The 23,104-nt window shown below is 36.1% G+C and overlaps 3 protein-coding genes across 7 annotated transcripts; 1 reads left to right on the top strand and 2 right to left on the bottom strand.

The window, feature by feature from the left end:
- The first annotated feature begins 3,236 nt into the window (after positions 1 to 3,236).
- On the top strand, positions 3,237 to 5,786 carry LOC142538930 (WAT1-related protein At1g68170-like). Of its 2 annotated transcripts, none has more exons than XM_075644227.1 (7): positions 3,237 to 3,589; positions 3,856 to 3,918; positions 4,128 to 4,244; positions 4,342 to 4,384; positions 4,871 to 5,029; positions 5,104 to 5,255; positions 5,322 to 5,786. In XM_075644227.1, the coding sequence occupies exons 1-7, from the start codon at positions 3,387 to 3,389 to the stop codon at positions 5,566 to 5,568; spliced, it is 984 nt and encodes a 327-aa protein (XP_075500342.1). In that variant the 5' UTR covers positions 3,237 to 3,386; the 3' UTR covers positions 5,569 to 5,786. The 2 variants fall into 2 exon arrangements, with proteins under 2 accessions (XP_075500342.1, XP_075500341.1); XM_075644226.1 differs by having other exon boundaries at positions 4,342 to 4,600.
- Positions 5,787 to 6,897: 1,111 nt separating this feature from the next.
- Positions 6,898 to 10,214, bottom strand: LOC142539940 (cytochrome b-c1 complex subunit 6-1, mitochondrial-like). 4 transcript variants are annotated; one of them, XM_075645719.1, is made up of 5 exons: positions 10,143 to 10,213; positions 9,016 to 9,100; positions 7,953 to 8,042; positions 7,787 to 7,845; positions 6,898 to 7,044 (listed from the first exon to the last, which is right to left on the bottom strand). In XM_075645719.1, the coding sequence occupies exons 1-4, from the start codon at positions 10,160 to 10,162 to the stop codon at positions 7,813 to 7,815; spliced, it is 228 nt and encodes a 75-aa protein (XP_075501834.1). In that variant the 5' UTR covers positions 10,163 to 10,213; the 3' UTR covers positions 6,898 to 7,044; positions 7,787 to 7,812. The 4 variants fall into 4 exon arrangements, with proteins under 4 accessions (XP_075501834.1, XP_075501835.1, XP_075501833.1 ...); XM_075645720.1 differs by lacking the exon at positions 6,898 to 7,044 and adding an exon at positions 7,510 to 7,602 and having other exon boundaries at positions 10,143 to 10,214; XM_075645718.1 differs by lacking the exon at positions 6,898 to 7,044 and adding an exon at positions 7,510 to 7,654.
- Positions 10,215 to 13,895: 3,681 nt separating this feature from the next.
- On the bottom strand, positions 13,896 to 16,612 carry LOC142539939 (glycine-rich RNA-binding protein RZ1A-like). The gene is made up of 3 exons (XM_075645716.1): positions 16,514 to 16,612; positions 15,108 to 15,235; positions 13,896 to 14,431 (listed from the first exon to the last, which is right to left on the bottom strand). Exons 2-3 carry the CDS (start codon positions 15,216 to 15,218, stop codon positions 13,901 to 13,903), a joined length of 642 nt encoding a protein of 213 aa, XP_075501831.1. The 5' UTR covers positions 15,219 to 15,235; positions 16,514 to 16,612; the 3' UTR covers positions 13,896 to 13,900.
- Positions 16,613 to 23,104: the final 6,492 nt, after the last annotated feature.

The raw sequence follows: 23,104 nt of genomic DNA, 5'->3' as shown, positions 1-23,104 counted from the left end.
ACTTCTCCTCTCTAACATCTGTGACTCCTTCCCACCACCATCGCTACCACGACTATTGTCACTCAATGATGGCAAACATGAGACGACTATTGTCACTCAATGATGGCAAACATGAGACGACTATCTCGAATCGCCTGCCTTGATCTTTCTGCATTCGTGATATATAGCACGAGTCTTAGCTAGACTGTAACACTCTCAGTCAAATTTGAATCAATAATTTTATCTAACAACAAGAACAGATAAATACAAACTATTATTTGCAGTCAATTTGTACCCGATATTCTTACTGAAAATAATTATAATCAACAATAGAATTCCCTTCCTCCAGCCAAACAATTTGAAATCTTTGATTGGAAAAGCCATTCTCAATCCTCGTAATAATTTAGAATAGGAAATATATAGTTTATCATCTAGCACAAGAAAGCAGAAAAGGAATTAAGAGGCCTGTCACTCTCTTGTTGCATTGGTTCTCGAGGAGAAGAAATGGCGTTCTGTATACTTAATTTGCATGCATGCGATGGATCATAAAGCCAACCCTAATGGCATATGATTGTGGTTCAAATAACATTAGCAGTTGTGAATATTGGGTACAGATTGACAACAAATGACGGCACGAATCAACCTACCTATTCTTGTGGCGGCTTACAGATAGTCATCGATATAGGTTTTTTGAATTAACACGACTACTATTGTCTCCTCGATCTCTAACATCTGTGCCCACCCAAGTACGCGTAGATGCTTACGCAAAATCGAATTCGAGGCATGAAGTACTTCAAGAAAGTATGTATGTAATATGTTCATGCATAAGATAATAAACAAACTAAACTCGAAACAGGCACGTCAAATTGAAGAATCAAGATTCCACTTATATATATGTAAAAAAAAGTAATATATGATCAGTCAAATTAAAGAATCAAGGCATGAAGTACTTCAAGAAAGTAGATATACATGAATTGCATCCTCTGAAATTGAGAAAAGTAAAACGAATACCTGCCTGCAGGTTTCTTGATTATGGTCCAAATCATTTGATCAGTCTGATGATATTCAACAACAGGGAATTCAATGTCAATCTTGTAAAATATGTATATAAATATGATCAAAACTGTACTGTACCATTCTTGAAAAATCTCTGTTGTTTCCACCTAGAAGAAACCAGAGTCGAAGGGAAAGGAAGGAAGACGGCGAAACTGATGAAAATAAACAAGAAAGGTGTCCTTGAAACATATTGTTGTGAATATACCATGTGACACTAATTAAGTTTTACAAAAATTACCATTCAATTTTAAAAAGTAATCTTTCTCATTAAATATAAAAATATCATAACTTATTTTATTATTTATTTGTAACTAAAACATCTCTTTCAAATTTTAAATGTACAAAAATCACATTATCTGTAAACAAATATATATAGTATAACCGCATCATTTTTTTTTTTTAAAAAAATTCAACTAGCATATTTATACATGAAAACTCAAGAATTCGACTTAGACCGAAAAAATTTATTAATATTTAATGTTACGTTACAAACGCAACGCGTATGTCAGAGTCGATAATATAAAATTAATAATCTTCTACCTCCGATATTCTCGAAAATTAAACATATTTACCTCCAAATAAACAAAAAAAAATTGAAATTGACATTTATAATTTATTATCCATCTGAAAAATAGAAAAACAATAAATATTCAATGAATCTCAAAACAAAACTTCCGAAAAATATTTGTTAGCACTTTAATTCGAGATTGACCAAAATAATTGTCGATTTTGACTTTATTATACTTCCATCCTGAGTAGTAATGATATGCTAAAAATCTTATTATATCATCAATTATATTTTAAAGATATTACAAAATATTTCATGGATATGCACAAATCTAATTGTCGTATATTACAAAATTATATATTATCTAAGACTGGCTTTGCCTCTGGGCGGAGTTGTCTCACCATTTTCTTTGATATTTAATTATATTTTTGGAGCGGTTTGATTTTTCTTATTGAAGAAATTGGTTCCTGATAATTGTTTTAAGGTATTTTAATGGATGTGGTTTTTTTTTTAAATTTCTTATCACATCAAGTAGGATCGAGTACTGATTCAAGAACCATATTAATGAAATGTTCTTTATTTTTTATGATACCTGCAATTTTTAAAAGATAATGTTGAAGGCATATCCAGATATCGTTATATCGATATTTACAATCATTTTATCACGAGATGTTTGTTCAATATATTCCGAGGATAAAAAATTTCTCTTTCTCATGATGGGAAAGATAAAATTTTATAAACATTAGTTTCAATTTTTTTACAATATCTATTATGCTCCCAAAATATAAAATGTAATAAATTAACGTAAACTGACATTTTATGATGCATAAATTATTATTTTTATAACCTTTGTATCGTTATATTAGCAGATATTCTTAAAAGAGAAAAGGAAGTGATCATTTATGTCTTGTGAAACTCAGATGAAACGGCCTGCGAAAAATAATGCGTGTGAATGACTATTAAGATTTGGAAGAATTCCGTAAAATGTTGAATTTTATTTTTGGTTGTTCAACTTGAAATTACAAATCTAACAGTATGGTAAAAACAATATATATAGATTATGTCTCTTTGTGAGACGGTCTCACGAATCTTTATCTGTGAGACGGGTCAATCCTACCGATATTCACAATAAAAAGTAATATTTTTAGCATAAAAAGTAATATTTTTTCATGGATGACCCAAATAAGATATCTGTCTCACAAAATACGACTCATGAGACCGTCTCACACAAGTTTTTGTCATATATATTATACTTAGTGAGAAGTGTACGTGTTTTCTTGTTACACATGCAATTACTTCCATAAAATGGTTGCAGCTGTTTGGTCATATTAGAAACGGGGTAAGAATTGATGTGTATACCTAAAGCATCACTATTTTTAAATTAAAAATGTCGTCTACGCAATTAATTGTCCCAATTTGAAAGACATTTATCAAATATTCAAACTGAACGTAGCTCAGGTAACACCAGTTTTTTTAAAAAAATAAAAGGGAAATTACGATGATATTTTTTCCTCTTTCAGATTTGTTCTGAGATTAATTACCAACATCATGCTGTCCCTAGATCTCTTTCTACATATATGTATGTATGTATGTATGTATGTATGTATGTGTATGTATGTATGCATGTATGTTGATGCTATATATATCCCATTTCTTTTGATCTTCTTCTTGAACAGTAAGCAAGGAGAGAGGAAGAGGCCGTTCCTGTTTTTTCTCATCAGATTTGTTTTCATCGTCTTCTTCTTCTTTTTCCCTTTAAAACCCTGGTTTCTCCCACAGTGATTTTGTGCTTACTCGACCATTTTGATAGAGTAGATATCAGACAAAGATTTCGCAAGAAGAAATGGCCTTCTGTACAAGGATTTCGAATACTTTGCATGAGATGAAGGCGACCCTGATGATGGTTCTGGTGCAAATCATATTTTCTGTAGTAAACATCGGATACAAGTTGGCTACAAACGACGGCATGAGTCTATCTATTCTCGTGGCTTACAGATTCATGTTCGGCGCCGTTTTCATTGCTCCCATCGCATTTTTTGTTGAAAGGTTTGGGTTGTATGTTTATGTTTTCAGATTTTTAATTGTGCACGTAGTCGAGAAAGTAAATGACGCATCTGGGATTATGTGAATCACGTTCTTTTACCTATTCTTTTTAAAAAAATATTGATACATGCATACCTTTTTCCCCCCTTATACTTGGATTCTGTGTTATAATTTGATTTTGTTGAGGCTTCCACAGAGAGTTTTGGTATTTTTTTCTGCAAGAAATTTAAGTTTTCAAAGGACAGGATATGACAGTTCTAATTTTACAGGAAAAAGAGGCCAAAGTTGACGAGGAAGATAGCCTTTTATGGATTTCTTTGCGGTTTATTCGGGTGAAAATTCTCTCTTATGAAACTTATCAATACAACCAATCTTTGAATAAACCATTTGAACGAACTGCACTTAGCATTAATGTATGCCACACGAGTACTCAGATTTTGCTTCATATTAACCTATCTCGCATGAATCATTTGATTATGTTTTCCAAGTACATATATCTCATAAATTTTGTTATCTGAGAATCTATAGATTTCTTATGCAGGGGAGCACTTGGACAGAACCTATTCTTGAAAAGTTTGACCCTAACCTCTGCAACGTTTGTATCTGCCATGATAAATCTAGTTCCAGCTATCACATTTGTCACAGCCATTTTCTTGAGGTAAAGTAGATATGATACCACTTTGCATTATCTTGGGTCATTGTTCGACAACATTAACTGATACTCTATGTGTCAATTTCTGGTGTACTTGTTTCAGGTTGGAGAGATTTGGATGGAATACAAGCGAAGGCAAATCAAAGGTATTCGGAACATTATTGGGCATAGGTGGGGCAATGCTCCTCACATTTTTCAAAGGTCCAGATTTGAATATGTGGGACACAAACATAAATCTGCTAGAAACAACTAAATCCCATCATCATCATCCAATTACACAGATTCATAACCATAATCTTGTCTTGGGTGCACTTTTAGCCGTTGTTAGTTGTGTAAGTTACTCCGTCTGGTTGATCATTCAGGTAAGATTCTCTTCTATATTCAGTCCATATTTACATTGTCGGCATATGGTTTTCTGTAGATTTATCCTCCATCTCTTTTACTAATTCTTAATGCAATTGATCAATTAACAGGGAGTCATCATGTGATATAATAAAAAAACATTGGACGAATTTTGATTCACTGGATTTTTATCTTATAGTTCTTAGCAAGTTATGATGATAGCTCTCAATTGAGCATGATTAATAGAGAACTACTTGTCTGCTTTTCTTGATTTTAATCTTATGGACCAGGCTAAGGCGGCAGAATTGTATCCATGTCCTTACTCAATAACCGCCATGATGGCGTTCTGGGCGTCAATACAAGGTGTCATTTTCGCTCTCTGCATGGAAAGGGATAAGAGCCAGTGGATATTGGGATGGGACATTAGGCTGCTTACTACAGCTTTTGCTGTATGTATTCCCCCAAGAGTCTTGATTCTTGAAAAATGTTTATCACTATGATCTGACAAATTTTAATTTAACAGGGAATTCTGGGCTCTGGATTGGTGTTTCCGCTAGTTGCCTGGTGCGTGTCCTTGAGAGGGCCAGTATTTGTATCAGCCTTCAATCCCATGATGCTGGTGCTCGTAGCTATCGCAGGATCCCTGTTCTTGCAAGAAAAGCTGCATCTTGGAATGTATGATTTTGATAATTATATGTTATATGATCGTCATGATCAATGACCATTTTAATGTTCTGACAGGTTGCTAGGTGGGATTTTGATCGTTGGAGGATTATACTTAGTTCTGCTGGGAAAAGGGAAGGAACTGAAGAAGGTATCACAGTTGGTGCCAGAAGAAGATCAAGACAGAGGAATAGAGGTAGTCGTCTCGGCAAGGAGTGGCAGTAGTCGTGGGAGCAGTGCCAGCGGAAAGGATTTGGGGGAATCAGAAAGGAGAGACGAAGCAAGAACTAGTCAGACTCTAACTGGTTTTCACATGTATCTATAGAGATCCAGCCAGCAGATATGCAACGAGGAATATTGAAGTTTTTTGCAGGGAAGAAAAACAATGCATCATATGACGTGTGCATAAAGTTCTTTTGAATTGTACCAACATATCATGATATGTGATACATGCACCATCTGTTGGTGAAATATGAGTACATATTCAAATCTACAGATACAAATATCTTTTTCGAGATTTATGATAAATATTCGTTTGATTCATTATTCAAATTTATTGATTCATCCAAACATATCTTATGATCAATTCCTAAATTTTCTCTTTTCGGTTTCTTTTCATCTTCTTGAACAGAGGAAGAGGCCAGAATTGTTCTTGTCGGTTGCCTCCTCCTCCTCCTCCTAAAACCCTTGTTTCTTGTAAGTTAAAACGCTAAGATTTGTGAGAAATTTTGCAGTTTGATCATGGAGATGAAAACGATGAAAGATTGGGATTCTGATACCTGCATAACGTGTTTAACATAATTTAATTTTATTTACCACTATCCTATTAATCCTTTTACACAATAAAGTTTTTGAAAAGGATGGAATGTTCATGATTGTTTAAAGTAAAGGTCATTTTTTTTTGTCTATGATCATCACTGTTCTTGGAAGAAAAACAACACTTTGTAATGCAGTTGTTTGGATGACCATCCACAATTATGTAATATGATCAAGATCTATTGGTTTGATAAGCTTAATATTCTACTTAATATTAACAATATGTCGATCGGGGGCATTGTTATCTTGGGAAGATTATACATCCTCTTGCTGGGAGCAGGAAATGAACTGAAGTAGACGTCAATGATGGTGCTAGAGGAAAATCAAGGCAGCGTCTGGAGAAAGTCCTCCCACGGAGACCACCATGGATGGCATTAGTCATGATAGCAATGACCGTGGAAAGAAGTCTGAGGCATCAGAGAACCAAGATAAGCATAATATTCATTCTAATATGTGACAGGACAGGATATGTTGCTTGGGGGGATTGTTCCGAAGAATGCATGACATTCGGTGCATGGTAGGGGAAGATCAAGGCAGGCGAATGGAGATAGTCGTCCGACGGACACCATCACAGAGTGACAATAGTGGTGGTAGAGATGGTGGTGGGAAGAGGTCGCAAATGGTACAGGAGAAATGTGGAGGGAAAGATTCTCATACTAATTCCATACCTGCAAGTGATTTAATATAAAAGATATTTGACTGTGTTGTAATGTCGGAAAACTAATGAGATGTATTATCATTTCTTTTTTCAATTTTAGAATATAGTTTGCAAAATTACATTTTAAAGTACACAATGGCGTGTTTTACTGAAGGTATTATATTATTCTGATAAAAAAATGATTGTGAAATATAAAAGTATTTTATTTAAGTTGGAAATTAGCATGAAATTCTTTCTCTCTTCTCTCGACGCCTGTGACTTCGTTCCATTGCCTTGGCTTCTGCCTTCACGTACGTTACGTCTTTCTCTTTCTACTTACTCGATTTTCTGAAATCAGACATAATAGTTTACGTTTCACGAATTTTAATAATAATTTTTTGTAATTTTTATCATAGACGTTTCTTTTCAATCTTGTTTAACATTTGAGTTTTTAATTAGTTCTGTTTCTTTTGTAATTTTAATTATTTTTCAGAAAAAAATGCTGATGTCTATATCACAAGAAAAAAATTACTAAAATTACAAAAGAAACAAAAATTAACAAACAAACTGAATTTTGGTATGTTCAAGTTTTTTCCTTTTTTTTTTGAAAAAAAAAAACAGTATGTTAAGTTGTTATATTGCAACAATTGGTAAAATCTTGCTGAGAACAAAACAAATAAAAAATCCCCAACGCATGTTATCTATGCCGACGGGTAATTTATATACTACAGATCACATTGAAAATTTTTCAGGCTGCACAAAATGTCATAAAAGCTTCATACACGAAAAAGAATAGCAAATATGCACGAAAAGTAATCGCCAACTCACGAAAGCATCGGATATCCAAATCAACAAGATTTTATGGTTTTATTGATTGAACCTAGTCATCTCCAATTAGCTGGGAGCCTGGGAATAAGGCTAGTGTGACGATGATACTGACAAATTCGATCCCATGCAGCTAGAAGACATTAAACAACTATATTTCTTGGTTTCAAAAAACAAACGAGTTTAATCTAATACTACAATAGCACTAAGCAATGAAGTCTTGTACTGTTATTTAAGATGAGAAAATAGCTTGGTTGCAGCGTACCAATGGCCAATGAAGGTCTTGAGCTATTATTTAAGATGCCAAAATAGTTTGGTTGCAGCCTGTTATGGTAAAAAATTCAAAAGTCAATCAGAATGAAGTTGATTTATTTTCTCCAAAAAAAAATGGGAAAGGTTAAACAGAGCATCAGTTGGATGATGGGGCTTACGCAATTATCGACACAGCGCCAATAATCAAAGTATTGTCCAGTACAGTGCTTGTGCCCTGATTCATCACCTTGAATTCTTTTAGCACATGCCTGTAAGAAATAGTCATTTAGCTGACACCCAGTTAGTAAAAGTAAGTATTTTACATGCGTTTAAAATCAGTGACACTTGTGCTTATTCCTCTCTGTCATTATTGGTTACCAGCTCCTTCAATTCACATAAATAACGTTGTCGGCTCTTCCAAAACCACTAAAACTCAAATCAAAGAGAATGAATTGTATAGATTTCACAAATGAAAGTGGAAGTAAAGATACTGGCATCAAATCCATAACAATCCCAACTTTATCCCATGATTCCCAGCATAAATTCACAATACATTTCATATGTTGGAATTCAAATTCCAAAGACTTAGCTTCGCTTGTTTTCATTTTCTTAAAATCAATTCTCATCATTAAAAACCTTGAACAACAACACTATCTCATTTTAATTTTTTTCCTTCTAAAAACTCATTTCGAATCTCCCAACGTTATTATTATTTTCCGCATTTTACCATTTCAAACAAATATTCTATTATTATACTATATTTTAACTCAATACACTTTATTATAAAACTTTCAAATATGTCATATACCATTAAAATACCCAAGAAATGACATTTACAGTAAAAAATATCTCTTTCATGAAATATAATATATATCACATTCTCCAATGCATTTCTCAAAACATATTTTCTCATACGATTTTCCCAAAGCACTCAAAAACACTGACAAAAATGACCTAATTTTTCCAGAACCTACCTTTGAAATTCTAAAAATGAAACCATGCATAGGATATTAAGAATTTTTCAACTGTGGGAATATATCACATGCCAGCGCAGACAAATAATCTATTCCACTTGGAAAAGCTCAATTAAAGTATCCAATCAAATATCTAATTCTGAGTTAAGATGCATGAAATAACTCATTCAACGTTATTGAGGTAGATGGAAGGAAAAATATTAAGCAACAGAAAATAAATGGCGTCACTTGGAAACAGTAAAGCTCGTTAACTGATAACGGAAATCACCTGATATTCTTTTAGTGGCCTAGCACATGGTGCCTTGCACCGGTCTTCAAGTTCCCTCTTTGGATCTACAGGTTCATCATCTGCCCTAAATGAGGAAAGGCAAAAAACGGATAAGAGCCTAAAGGAACTAGCTCAAACAGACAGACACGATTGCTCTGTGATATTTAATGGCATAGCCCAAACCATACATTGATGAATTCTTTGATACTGCTAATAAGATAAAGGAGAATTGATGATCTTGAGCACATTAAGTTCAAAAGCCAGTGCAACTCTAACGACTGTTAAGTATGGAAAACTTTCACACAGACAAATAAAGAAGAAAAAGTAAACCAAATTAGGATCGTTGCCAACACATAATAGGGAAGTCCGATGAGAGCCAAACTTTTAATTAGCTTTCTAGGCGGAGAACCCCGCAAACATTATAAGTCAATTCATGATTTTCATAGAGCCGGCATTGGATTGGCGATATTATCCACCCATTGAGAAGCCAAGGTTCACAGATGCCCACTTTAGATAGCTTTCCCTTATCTATCAGCATTCAACATATGCACCTAAATTACCTCTGTAATGTGAATTCAGACCATGTTACCAACATTAACCAAAGGTGGTCATTTTCTAGATCCGTTTTTTCATTATGTCAACCTCAACAATAGGACCAAAAGATAGGCCCATAAGAAAAAGAGAAAAGCTCAAACCCTAAAGAATGACCTTTTAGGTGGGAAACCCCATCTATGTTATATATCACTAAAAAATTGCATATGGAAGCAACCCATAAAAACAGAGATATCATGGAGCTTAAAGTGACGGGAAAGGATTGGCCTTTGGATGGATACCAATATCTCACAACAAAATTGAAAAAAAAAATCATTTAAGAAGGATCCACCCATGAGGACGAACAATACCGGATGCATATCAAAAAACATCAAAATTTTCACACCCCATTCTTAGAATGAGAGAACAGAAAAAGACTGCGAAATTTTTTTGTGCCAATTACCATCCAATCAGCAACAACATAGAACAGATTTTCTCAATAAAAATGGACCAAAAAACAGTGAAATTATCAAGTAAATGAAAATCAAGGATAATACTCACATAGTGTAGGAAAGTAAAAGCTAAAACAAAGCAACCTGCAAAAAAAAATAATCATCAGATCCTCAGAGTCTAGGCATACACTGACACAAATTGATAATCATAAGGCCGTCAGCAAGTGAAAAAACTTGCATTCACCAGATCGAATCGAAATTTGAAAATGGAAAAGTGGCTCTAATTCAGAGTGTCTAACCGGAAATGAGAGGCAGCGAAGCTGACGGAGGTGCGTGGAGCAAACTTAAAGCATTGAAATTGAAATACATTTAATTAATTATTCGGGTCAAACTTTTAAATTTCTGTGTGTTAAATAATTTTAATGAATGCTATGTGGGGAAAAAAAATCATTTTAAGTTTTAAAATTTTTATTATTTTAATAATTTTATCGAACAAACTTTTTTTTTTAATCAGGTCTACGTAGTAAAATGCATACAAGCTGAGGTATGTTTATAAATCCATAAACGATAATTGTTGGATAATTTTTAAAATCAATTTACATTAGAGATTAATTATATTTTACATGTTTCTAATTATACATTTGCGGATACAATTTCATCTTAAATGCACGATCATTTAGATTATATACCTAATTTCCTGCTTTTAATAATGTATTTTAGTTATTTGAATAATTCGAGTTTGATGTTGTTGGTATCATAAACCCAATTTCTTTAAAAAAAATTAATAGAGATACATGTACATATAAAATGACCAAGTACGATGGATTTAATTTGGTTGAAGAATGTCAAATTAAACATCCATTAACAATAGATTATGAGGAACAAATGGGAAAAAAATTAAGAGACAAATCTCTGGTACTATATGAGATCAGCTGCATGTTATTTGGATCATTTTTGTTCTTCAGCTTTCTTCTCCTCCGGCACAGCTTCAGCTGGTGGTGGTGGAACGTCGGCGGTCTTCTTCTCCACCGGCTCAGCTTTCGATTCCTCCTTATCCACTGCTTCGGGTGGGGAGGTCTCCTCCTCCTTGGCTGTTTCAGTCTGCATGCCAACAATTATTAATCATGCATGAATATGTACAAGCAACTTTGTCCTCTTGGTAAAATCTGATTTGTTTATTTTGAACTCAAAAATGTATATAACGTACATTTTCTTTCGTCTCCTCCGGCGCCTCGGTGGCCGCGACCGTTTGCTCCTCCTGCGGTTCAGGTGCGGGGGGGTCGATGGCCTCACCCTTCAAAACCTTTGATCTACTGGCGCAGGCACCCATTATTGGACAATCCTTCTCTCTGCGGTGAAAAGATTTAAAATTGTTTGTTTCGAGAGAGAAAGATCGATGGACGGCAGGAAAAGAGAAGGACAAGTTGGCTTGCTCGCTTGCGGGTAGCAGGTTCTTATACTAGGAGAATTTTTATGCCTTAGCTCCGACAATGTATCCAATGCATGGATTTATTTCAGGACAACCCCACTCTTTTACTTTCTAAAAATGGTCACAAATCAAGTCCCACTGTCAAAAACAAACAAAAAATATAATTCTACCACACATCATATTATTAACATTCAAATTTTCGCACTCGGTTTAATATAAAATGTGTAAACTACCAACTAATATTATGGTTTTTTAATTTCGCACTCGTATAATAAATTATACGAGGAGAAACAATAAATCGCACAATATATAACACAGATCATTTGGATTGAAGAATATGCTATTAGCGTACCCTAAGAATTATATAATTAGTTTAAAAATCAAACTCTAAACCCAATAATTTCATTTCAAATTTGAATTGTATATTAAATTATCAAATATAAATAAATTATCGAGGGTGATCACCCCAACCACTCATATGACGTATCCAAAGTTTATAACCAAACATTTCAAATATTTACAGTTTTTCAAAGCTTTTTCATTTCAGAAACTTGCCTGCACGATGTATGAGTTACAATATCAGAGAAGATTAAATATAAAAACCGTAACAAAAATAGTACCATGATTGCAATCAAGACTCCAGATTGTTGACAATGTTGAGGCACCAAGAACACAAGATAAAAAAGTTGTAAAAAGCGGTACATATTTATAACGGGTACATGCACGGAGGCAAGCAGATAATATAACAAATACCAAGACAGAAATACAAGGTGAAAAGCAGGCAACGACCCAAGATTTTTATGCATACCGGTGAAGATATTTCAAGTTAACAGAAGTTCCGTCACTATTTCTTTAAGAATCTGATCTCTATCACAACAAATGAACTTCCTGAACCTTCAAAATCATGAGCATGCAGCGCGGAAGAAAATATAATCTAGTGGATGTGCTATGCATGGACACACTTGACTAAATAGAAAGAAGCCATCGGTGGCTAAACTTATTCTGATATTGTGCAGGATATCTTAAGTATTTGAACGGATGGTGCGTAGGGACACACATCATTCGATCAAATGCTTGAAACAGAGAAGCCATTTAAACACCAAATCTGAAATGCATCTTTGTGACAGCAGTCACATTTGGGAAACAAACAATTCCACAATTCTCAACGTCTTCCGCACAAAAAGACTGGTAGATCGAGCAGAAAACTCAGATCAGCCCAAGATTTGTTTTATTTCTCAATGCAGGTCACTTCATGACACAACATTAGGAGAAGTCTCCAACAAACTTTAAGATCTGTAAGATTCATGCTAAGAACCACAAGCTGACGAGGATACGGCACTCCAACAAACACGATCGAGATCTCAGCCATCAAGATCAGGATAGACAAAAACAGGACCATAACCTTCTCCCAAAGACCGAACCAATGGAAGATTCAGGATCATAACCTTCTCCCAAAGACTGAACCCATGGAAGATTATCAATAGAAAGTCCCCATATTCTAAGATGAATGCAACTCTTCCTTCAACCACTTTGAAGAAGATAAAAGAGTGACTATTGCCATCCAAAAATCTTTTCAAGTTTTTTTTATGGTTAAATCTACCCAATTAGCAAAAGCAAGCCAATCATCAACTTTCCAAAAAGGCCATTTAAGAACCTCGGGGCCTGCCAAAAGTTTAAAAGCATTAATAATGCACTCTGACCAAGAGCTGGAAGAGACCAGAACATGAAAAAAATAGCATATAAATTACCCGGTTATCTCCCATTAAACCGTAAATAATCTGAGATTTAGAAGAGAAGAATGGGATATTGCTTTTAGGAAGCTTCTATGTTTTGTTTCAAGAGCACACTTTCGATGATAGGGTCACGTTTTACAAGCGGCCTTTCCAAATTTGGATCACAATCCCTTGAACACAACTCCATAAAGACTGCGATATACAGTTGCGATATCAACAAATCACATGAATCCAGCAGCACTTAATGGCAGTGAAAGCAAGAAAGCGGACAACCAGAACCAATAATAGCATTCAATGGACAAATATCGGATTTGAATTTGAACATCACGCAAGCCAAGGACCTCAAGGTACAAAACTAGAGAACATTTAGGGACATAAAATAGTAGAATTACTGCCAGATTCACACTTTCAAGATCCTTTTCTATTTCACCAACATGCCAAGGGAAAACTCTACGTAAGAAGAATCTTCAAGACAACCGCAGCAGTAGACATCGGATCTCAAAGTCATCATCTGTGACAATCATGAAATAAGCCCGTAAGTATTGCAACTTGGAAGAGGTTTAAAATTTATAATACAAAATTTCAAATTGTGTTTATCGTAACATCGGATCTCAAAGTCTTCATCTGTGACAATCATGAAATAAGCCCGCAAGTATTGCAACTTCGAAGAGGTTTAAAATTATAGTACAAAATTTCAAATTGTGTTTATTGTCACAATATTACAAGTAAAATTACCCACATCAGAAACTGCTGCCACCTCGGCGATCATAGGGCCCAGAACGGTCTCGGCTATATCGGTCACCTCCTCCACGGCCACCATTATCCCGGTTACGACTACCATATTTATCTCCACCACGATCAGGACCATAGCGACCACCGCCTCCGCCATATCGATCTTCCCTGCCCCCATACCTACCACCATCACTAGGACACTCCCTAGCAAAGTGCCCCGGCTTTCCGCACTTAAAGCAGTCTCCACCACCACCACCACCTCCCTTCCCGCTCCCATACTCACGGTCGCGATCATGATCACGCCCACGATCTTGATCACGCCCACGATCTCGATCACGCCCACGATCTCGATCACGCGAGCGATCATTATCATAATCTCTGCCTGAACCCTGGTTTGGCTGAGCTTTCTCAACAGTTATGCTTCGGCCATCCAAGTCAAACCCATGCATAGCATCAATGGCCTCTTCCATGGCTTTCTTATCATCAAAAGTGACAAATCCAAAACCACGAGAGCGACCAGAGACCCTGTCAATAACCACCTATAGAAAGGAAGAGAAATTTCATGATGAGAGGCTTACTTGGCCTTTTTGGATAAAATAATGATTTGTCATTTAAAGGAGGCAAAAAATAGTATCCATGAAACATATAAATTTTACAATGCCCATTCTACTCGAGACAGCAATTAAAAGGTACAATAGATGCTTATCATACACTTTGACTCTCCTACAAGAAACAAGACTAGGCGGGAGGGGCCAAAAGAAAGCAGATTATTTATCCAAACAGTATCTTCCGAACAATGTGCAAGGCAACAAATCTCCACCAGTATTTATTTTCTTCATTAGGGACAAGTGTGGAAAGGAGGAGTTGCACAGAGGGGGCGGCATTGCCAAGTTTGATTTGCAATATGAAGCAAGTAAAACACATCTGATTATCAAAAAATAATGGCCTGAAGACCAAAAATCTAGTTGATTAACTAGTATAAAAATTGCCTGTTCGTAATATAACTTTGAGTAACCAATCATCTGTGACAAAAATATATATTGAATTTCAAATGAACAGTAAGATTGTCCAATATGGCTAATCTTCTACATCATCAAAGTTATATGTTGTCATGTGAACAAAATCCAGCAAAACACAATGTTCAAGAATATCAACAACCCAAAAATATAGATAACTTCTAAAAAATTACCATAAAGCCATAATACAGCTTGTTACCTTTGCCTCACGAAGATGACCAAACTTCTCAAATGCTTCTTTTAGAACTCGATCAGATGTTGACCACGATAGGCCACCAATGAAGCATCGATACTCAACATCATCTGACATGTTTCAAACTAATTTTTTTTCGCAATAAAAGAGTTAGTGAGAGAAGGAAGGAACATATTAGTCCATACAAAAAAATAATGTGGCGACCCAAAAAAATGGGTTTCCCGTAGAATACTATATCAGGTTTTTAATGCATACAACAAACTCACAGGTACAGCATTAAGATCCAATATCAGGAGATACAGTTATTTCAAGAGCGTCAGTAGCATAGCAAGACTAGTATAGTAAGCATGGTTCGCCGAAACGGGTACGGAACGGGCGTTCCGAAACCGGAACGTCAGCAACCTTGACGAGGTTCCGGAGTGGAACCGGAACGCAATTCGCGACGGTTTTGTTTTGAACTGTCGCTATTAGCGACGGTTTTATGTATGTAGCGACGGTTTTTATTCGTCGCCGATTTACATCGGCGACGGGTTTAATAACACCGTCGCTATAATTAGCGACAGTTTGAATAAAACCGTCGCCAAATTAAAATCGGCGACGGTTGAGTCAAAACCGTCGCTACATTTAGCGACGAATTTTCATAAAACCGTCGCAAATTCGAATCAGCGACAGATTTAATAATGCATGTATCTTTGCTTTCTAGTACAAATAATGCAATTGTAGGTCCTATTGCACGTCGTATCTTTGCTTTGTAGTACAAATAATGCAATTTTGAGCACATGCATTGTTTGGATAAAACCGTCGCCAAATTAGATTTCTTATTTACATCAAATAATCTATTTAAATGATATTTATTTTAATTTTTATATTTCTAAATATTTTCCAAAATTTTTAATTTTTATATATTTATAATATTTTTTTTAAATACCCGTTCCGCGACCGTTCCGTGAAATTTCATTGTAACTGGAACGGTAGCATCCGTTCCGATCTCCGTGGCCGCGACAGCGAACCATGATAGTAAGACTCACGAGTCACCAGAGACAACATGATTGAAACTAACCTAGATAGAACAACCCCAATTTTAAAAATACTATAACAGTACATCAATTCAAATGTTATTGCTGAACAGAGAAATCAAAATCTTGCTTACACTATCCTGCCAGAAAATAACAGTCAAACACTACCAATTGGCAGGGCCACCTACGTACTCATAGAAAAACAATCTCTCGCAAGTGTATGACAAATTTATTTTCAAGAATTTCAAAGCCCCAGTCTACCAAATTCAACCCCCAAGTACAAAACAATGATTCGACAGAGGGGCAGAAAAACTATCAGGAGATCAAACGTACGCCAGATCTAGTCCTTGATTACATTACATCGTGCAATATAAAAAGAATGGAAATCCATTGTACCTGCAGCGCAACAGAGGTAAGCAAACTGGGGAAATCCGGCGTTGGTATGCAGGCTAAACCCTAGTAAATTTAACACAAAGTGATTGTATGGGCTACTGGCTAGTACCCTAGTAGAGGGGAGTATCGAAAGGAGCCGATAGCAGACCGACCCGGTCGTTGGGCCGATTATTATTAATCTCGGCCGTCCAAAATAAACCCACTAATCGACACCATCGGATTGGATTTTAAGGGGATGGATAAGCACAGGGGTGAGAAAAAATACCGAAATATCGAAATACCGAAAAACAGTACCGAAAAAAATACCGAACTTACCGAAAAAATCAGTATACCGAAAATTTCGGTACGGTATTTTCGGTATCGGTATGAAATATTTTTTTTTCGGTATTTCGGTATATACCGAAATACCGAAAATAATTTTTTATCATTATTATTTTTTAAATTTAAGTTCGGTATTCGGTATACCGACATTTTTTCGGTATACCGACAAAATTTTCGGTGTCGGTACGGTACCGATATACCGAATTTTCGGTATCGGTATGAAAAAATTCCATACATATATTTTCGGTACGGTATACCGTACCGTACCCACCTCTAGATAAGCATACCTTCCACGTCTTTTTATCTATACTACACTATTAAGTATAAGATAAGTAATCATCTTAGAACATGCTAAAATATTTAATTTCATAATTATCTTTCTTATCATACTAAAAATCTGATCAAGTTACTCCATATTTTACGTAGAAAAAAATATATACAAAACTTTCATTTTAAATCGAACAACTCTTCTAAATTGAAAATAATTCTGCGTTAATTGTTTAATATTATTTGATCAAATTAAAATAATAATAAAACATGTAACACGTGTGCATATTTTGCTAATATATACTAACGATACTTATAAAATAAATTAGATATGATTTATTGAGATAGTATGAACTTTTACATAAATTAGAGATGAGTTGGATAAAAAATTGAAAAAAAAAGATGTACGAAAATTACTGATAAACTCATACCAACAAAGTTAACGAATATTACTAAGGTAAAACTAAAAATAAATTTTATTATCATATTGACATATCGAAGTTAGTTAGAATGAGGTGTTCAAATTTAATAATATACGATTTTTTTATATACAAGCATAAATTATTGTCTTTTACGCCACTAAACAACAAAATGTCAAAAAATAGGGACGTTTGTAAACATTATATTTTGGGTTTTTTTTTAGTTGGAAGATATGTTTGTTGTAGTAAATATCGAATATGAGATTTTATCTCAAACTTAAGACTTTGATGCCATCAGTCATAGCATACTTAGTAAATTTTAATACAATTTTAATACAATTTGGGGGGGTGGGTGGGGGGAGGAGTTATGTAATTTTAACTTTATTTAAACAATATAGATAAGTTCTTTGACAAGTACCGGTTATCCGGCTAATATGATCTAAATATGATTTATCTAGTGGACACATATGATTTTTTCGTCAATAAAACCGAAATTATGGATTTACTTTTATATAATTATTTTGTTTATGTAAGTTGTTAGAAGGAAAAACAATTATTTTTATTGGAAAGATGATCTTCTCTCCTGGTTATAATTTAGCAAGTGACGGATCCACTAGGTGGTATATTATTTCAAAATGTTGTAGCTAGCTACACATACAATCGGCACAAAAGCATGCTTCTGTTGGTCCCACGTGCGGAATTTGAGATAATAAAAACCGAAAATAAAGAATAAACTGGACACCGAGATTTACGTGAAAAACCCCTAAAAATTATTAGGGTAAAAACCACGGGCAAGATGAAAAGAATTTCACTATAATATTTTGTGATGTACAACTCACTCACTGTGTTTTAAAGAGAACACACACTCTCTTAATACAGGAAGACAAAACACCTGACAAATATTATAGAACTAAGCACTCAAATGCTTATAAGATGAGAGAAAACTCGAAGAAGGGATAATTTCAAAATGAATGGGGGAGCTCTATTTATAGAGCCTCTTGACCGTGTGAATACGCGTTAAAAAACGCGTATTCATATTTCCACGAAATTTCCTTCTGCTGCCAACCCACGTTTTAAAACATGCAAAACATGTTGTCCCCACCTTATTTAATTTTTGCCTCTGACTATTCTTGCCAACATTTCTCTTACTTGGAGATGTGTTGGAGATTTGATTGACAATCAAACACATCTCCACACATCCTTTCAATCTTGCAATTCCCTGCTACTTACGTTTTCGCTAGACCACTTGAGGATCTACACCACTCAAATTTATCAGTGTTCACTGGCTTGGTCAGAAAATCAGCTATGTTGTCCTTCGTATGGATCTTCTGCATATTCACGCTTCCTTCTTCTACTACTTCTCGTACAAAGTGAAATTGCACTCCAATGTGTTTAGTCCTGGAATGAAAGGCTGGATTCCTTGCGATGTGTAAGGCACTCTGACTATCACAAAACAAAGGAACATTCTCTTGTTTGTGTCCGATCTCCTCCAATAACCTTTTAATCCATATTGCCTCCTTGCAACCTTGAGTAGCTGCCATGTATTCTGCCACTGTTGTAGATAACGCCACAACTGTCTGCAGTTTTGAAACCCAGCTTACTGCTCCCCTCGCAAATGTAAACACATAACCAGTAGTAGATTTCCTCTTATCAGGATCACCTGCATAATCTGAATCGACATAGCCCCTGAGTGTAAAATCCGATTCTCCATAACATAATGCAGCATTCGAGATACCCTTAATGTATCTAAGGATCCTCTTAACAGTGCTCCAATGCTCTAGTCCAGGATTCGCCATATACCGACTAACTGCTCCCACTGCTTGAGCAATATCCGGTCTTGTACAGATCATAGCAAACATCAAACTTCCCACTGCTGATGCATATGGTACTCGAGATATCTCCATCCTCTCTGCTTCACTGCTAGGACATATCTCGGAGGATAACTTGAAGTTAACAGGAAGATGGGTCGATATTGGCTTACTATCTTGCATGTTGAAGCGTTGCAAGACTTTCTTCAAATAATTTTTCTGGGAAAGCCAAATCTTTCTGTTACTTCTATCTCGGTGAACTTGCATCCCTAAAATCTTGTTTGCTGGTCCCAAGTCCATCATATCAAATTCCCTAGCCAATTGTGCCTTCAATCCTTGGACCTGATCTTTGTTGGGGCCTGCTACCAACTTTTCGTCCACATACAACAACGTAATGATATAATCATCACCAGACCTCTTGAAATACGTACAAGGGTCTGCACTCAGTCTGTTGTATCCAAGGCTCATGATATAGGAATCAAATCTCTTGTACCAACACCTCGGCGCCTGTTTGAGACCGTACCGAGATTTGTTCAACCTGCAAACCAAGTTCTCTTTGCCTTTTTCCGCAAAACCTTCTGGCTGGAGCATATAGATTTCTTCTTCAAGATCTCCATGAAGAAACGCCGTTTTCACATCTAACTGTTCTAGATGTAGGTCAAACACCGCACACAAAACCAACATCACTCTGACTGTTGTAAGCCGAACCACGGGAGAAAATATCTCATTGAAGTCAATGCCTTCTTTCTGAGCATACCCTTTTACCACCAATCTAGCACGATACCGTTCCACTTGGTTATTGTCATCACGCTTGATCTTATAGACCCATCTGTTACCAATGGCTTTCCTTCCTTGTGGTAGTGTAACAAGATCCCAAGTTTTATTCATGTCTAATGCCTCCAATTCTTCTTGCATTGCTATCATCCACAAAGCTACATCCGAGCTTTGAGTAGCCTCGTGGAAACTTGATGGCTCACCATCCTCTGATAATAGACAATATGCAATGTTGCTTTCAGTGACATAATCTGAAAGCCAACCTGGTGGTCTTCTGTCTCGAGTTGACTGCCTCACATTGGAAACCTCATACTCAACATGCTCTTGTTCTTCGTGCTCTGGTACTGCTTCACAAGAAACTTGACCTTCGTCCGTCTTATTTTCCACCTGAAAAATAGTAGTTTCTGAATTTGGTGTGCCTTTGTCTCTCTTTACTTTATCTTCCTCGAAGATAACATCCCTGCTGATGACAAGCTTGTGAACAGTAGGATCCCACAAGCGAAACCCCTTTACTCCATCAGCATAACCCAAGAAGATATATTTTCTGGATTTCGAATCCAACTTTGATCTTTCTTGCTCATTGTACAGAACGTACACAGGACTTTCAAATGTATGCAAATGAGAATAATCTGTCGGCTTTCCGGTCCATATCTCCATCGGAGTCTTCAGATCAATCGCCACTGAAGGAGAACGATTGATAATATAACAAGCGGTTTTGACTGCTTCTGCCCAAAATGACTTTTCTAGACCTGCAGTTCTCAACATAGCTCTTTTTCTGTCCAACAAGGTCCTGTTCATCCGCTCCGCCACTCCATTCTGTTGAGGTGTGTAAGCCGTCGTGAATTGCCTTTTGATGCCCTCATGTTGACAATATGCATTAAATTCGTCACTGGTATATTCTCCTCCATTGTCAGTCCTTAGACACTTGATTTTCTTTTCTGAATCAAGTTCAACCCGCGCTTTGAAATCTTTGAAGACTTGGAAAACATCCGATTTCTTCTTGATTGGATACACCCAACATCTCCTAGAGAAATCATCAATGAATGAGACAAAGTATCTCGCTTCTCCTAGGGATACAACCGGTGCTTGCCAAACATCCGAATGAATCAGCTCCAATATGCTTTTGCTCGTGGCAGTAGAAGTGCCAAATTTTAATCTGTGTTGTTTACTGGTAACACAGTGCTCACAAAAGGGTAGTGACACTTTTGTAAGTCCCGGCAGCAGCTTCCGTTCTGAGAGAATTTTCAACCCTCGTTCTGACATATGCCCGAGCTTTCTATGCCATAACACTGTTAATTCTTCTCCTGAACCAATTGATGCAACAGCTAGTTCTGCCTCTTTGTGTGTTTCTCCCAAAAGTACATACAGATTTGCAGCAACCTTTTCCGCCTTCATAACCACAAGCGCCCCCTTCACAATTTTCATGATCCCGTTCTCGATATGAGTTTTGCACCCGATGTCATCCAATTGCCCCAAGGACAAAAGATTTTTCGTCAGTCCTTTCACATGTCGTACCTCCTGTATGGTGCGAATGGTGCCATCAAACATTTTAATTTTGATAGTACCGACCCCAGATATTTCCAAGACATGATCATTTCCCATGAATACAGATCCTACTGAGACTGGTTCATAATGATCAAATCATTCTCTCCGAGACGTCATGTGCCACGTCGCACCTGAATCCATAATCCATGTGTCACAAAATTTGTGCTTGCCTTCCGCAACTGTTGCCGCTTCGGTTAATAATATTTCACCACTGCCTGAAGTACTGGTCACATTTCCTTGAGAACTTTTATCGATACTCGTACACTCTCTCTTGAAGTGCCCTTTACCGCCACATTTAAAGCAGTAAATATTTTTCTTCTTACTTCTTGACTTTGATCTACCTCGTCTTTGGCTCCCACTGGAGTCACGGTCCATAAATCTCCCTCTTATCATCGGTAAAGCCTCTGCCTGCTTTGATGTTACCAACCTATCTTCCTTATTCTTGCGCCGACTTTCTTCTCCAAGAACCGCAGTTAAGACATCGTCGAATCTTAGAAAGCCCATAAGAATATTGTTGGTAATGTTGATGATAAGTTGATCATATGAATCTGGTAGACTTTGAAGTAGAAGCTCTGCACGTTCATTTTCTCCTATTTTATGCCCTATGGAAGTGAGTTGGGCAAATAGGGTATTTAGTGTGTTGATATGGTCGGTCATCGATGAGGATTCCGCCATCCGAAGAGTATAAAGCCTTATCTTTAGGAAAATCATATTGTGTAGGGACTTGACCTCGTACTCAGAGTATCCCAGATAACTTTGGCTGTTTTTATCTCAGAGATACTTGACAAAACTTCGTCAGCTATATCCAAGTGTAAATTGGCAACATCATTATCATTCATCTCGTTCCACATTCCATCATCTGTAATCTCCACCGGTCTATCTCCAATAGCCGCCAAGCAATTTTCCTTTCTTAAAACTGCTTGTATCTTTATTTTCCACAGCATAAAATTGATTCCATTGAACTTTGCTATCTCGTACCTTCCCGCCATTATGTCTACAACAATTTTAGTAGACTGGACAAAATAATCCCGCCTTAAATAAAAAATCTCAAAAAAATCTTTTCTGATGTGGAAGATCAGTCTAGGATGCAACCACAGAGCATACTCAGAATTTTAAGAAATTTTAAACCAAGGTTCTGATACCAATTGTTGGTCCCACGTGCGGAATTTGAGATAATAAAATTCGAAAATAAAGAATAAACTGGACACCGAGATTTACGTGGAAAACCCCTAAAATTTATTAGGGTAAAAACCACGGGCAAGATGAAAAGAATTTCACTATAATATTTTGTGATGTACAACTCACTCACTGTGTTTTCAAAGAGAACACACACTTTCTTAATACATGAGAACAAAACACCTCAAAAATATTATAAAACTAAGCACTCAAATGCTTATAAGATGAGAGAAAACTCGAAGAAGGGATAATTTCAAAATGAATGGGGGAGCTCTATTTATAGA

Source organism: Primulina tabacum, chromosome 3 (genome assembly GCF_025594145.1).
Source record: "Primulina tabacum isolate GXHZ01 chromosome 3, ASM2559414v2, whole genome shotgun sequence".
Lineage (NCBI taxonomy): Eukaryota > Viridiplantae > Streptophyta > Magnoliopsida > Lamiales > Gesneriaceae > Primulina > Primulina tabacum.
Note: the sequence above shows the minus strand (reverse complement) of the source record. Positions and strands in the feature narration are given on the sequence as shown.

What these genes read in the sequence shown, in the direction of transcription:
- LOC142538930 (XM_075644226.1), top strand. Translation starts at nt 3,387, where the DNA reads ATGGCCTTCTGTACAAGGATTTCGAATACTTTGCATGAGATGAAGGCG. An exon ending in ATCGCATTTTTTGTTGAAAG is followed by an intron (nt 3,590 to 3,855) that starts GTTTGGGTTGTA and finishes CTAATTTTACAG; the next exon opens with GAAAAAGAGGCCAAAGTTGA. An exon ending in GAAAAGCTGCATCTTGGAAT is followed by an intron (nt 5,256 to 5,321) that starts GTATGATTTTGA and finishes ATGTTCTGACAG; the next exon opens with GTTGCTAGGTGGGATTTTGA.
- LOC142539940 (XM_075645720.1), bottom strand. Translation starts at nt 10,162, where the DNA reads ATGATTATTTTTTTTTGCAG. An exon ending in ATGATTATTTTTTTTTGCAG is followed by an intron (nt 9,101 to 10,142) that starts GTTGCTTTGTTT and finishes TTCCTCATTTAG; the next exon opens with GGCAGATGATGAACCTGTAG. An exon ending in GGCCACTAAAAGAATATCAG is followed by an intron (nt 8,043 to 9,015) that starts GTGATTTCCGTT and finishes TATTTCTTACAG; the next exon opens with GCATGTGCTAAAAGAATTCA.
- LOC142539939 (XM_075645716.1), bottom strand. Translation starts at nt 15,218, where the DNA reads ATGTCAGATGATGTTGAGTATCGATGCTTCATTGGTGGCCTATCGTGG. An exon ending in GTCATCTTCGTGAGGCAAAG is followed by an intron (nt 14,432 to 15,107) that starts GTAACAAGCTGT and finishes TCCTTTCTATAG; the next exon opens with GTGGTTATTGACAGGGTCTC.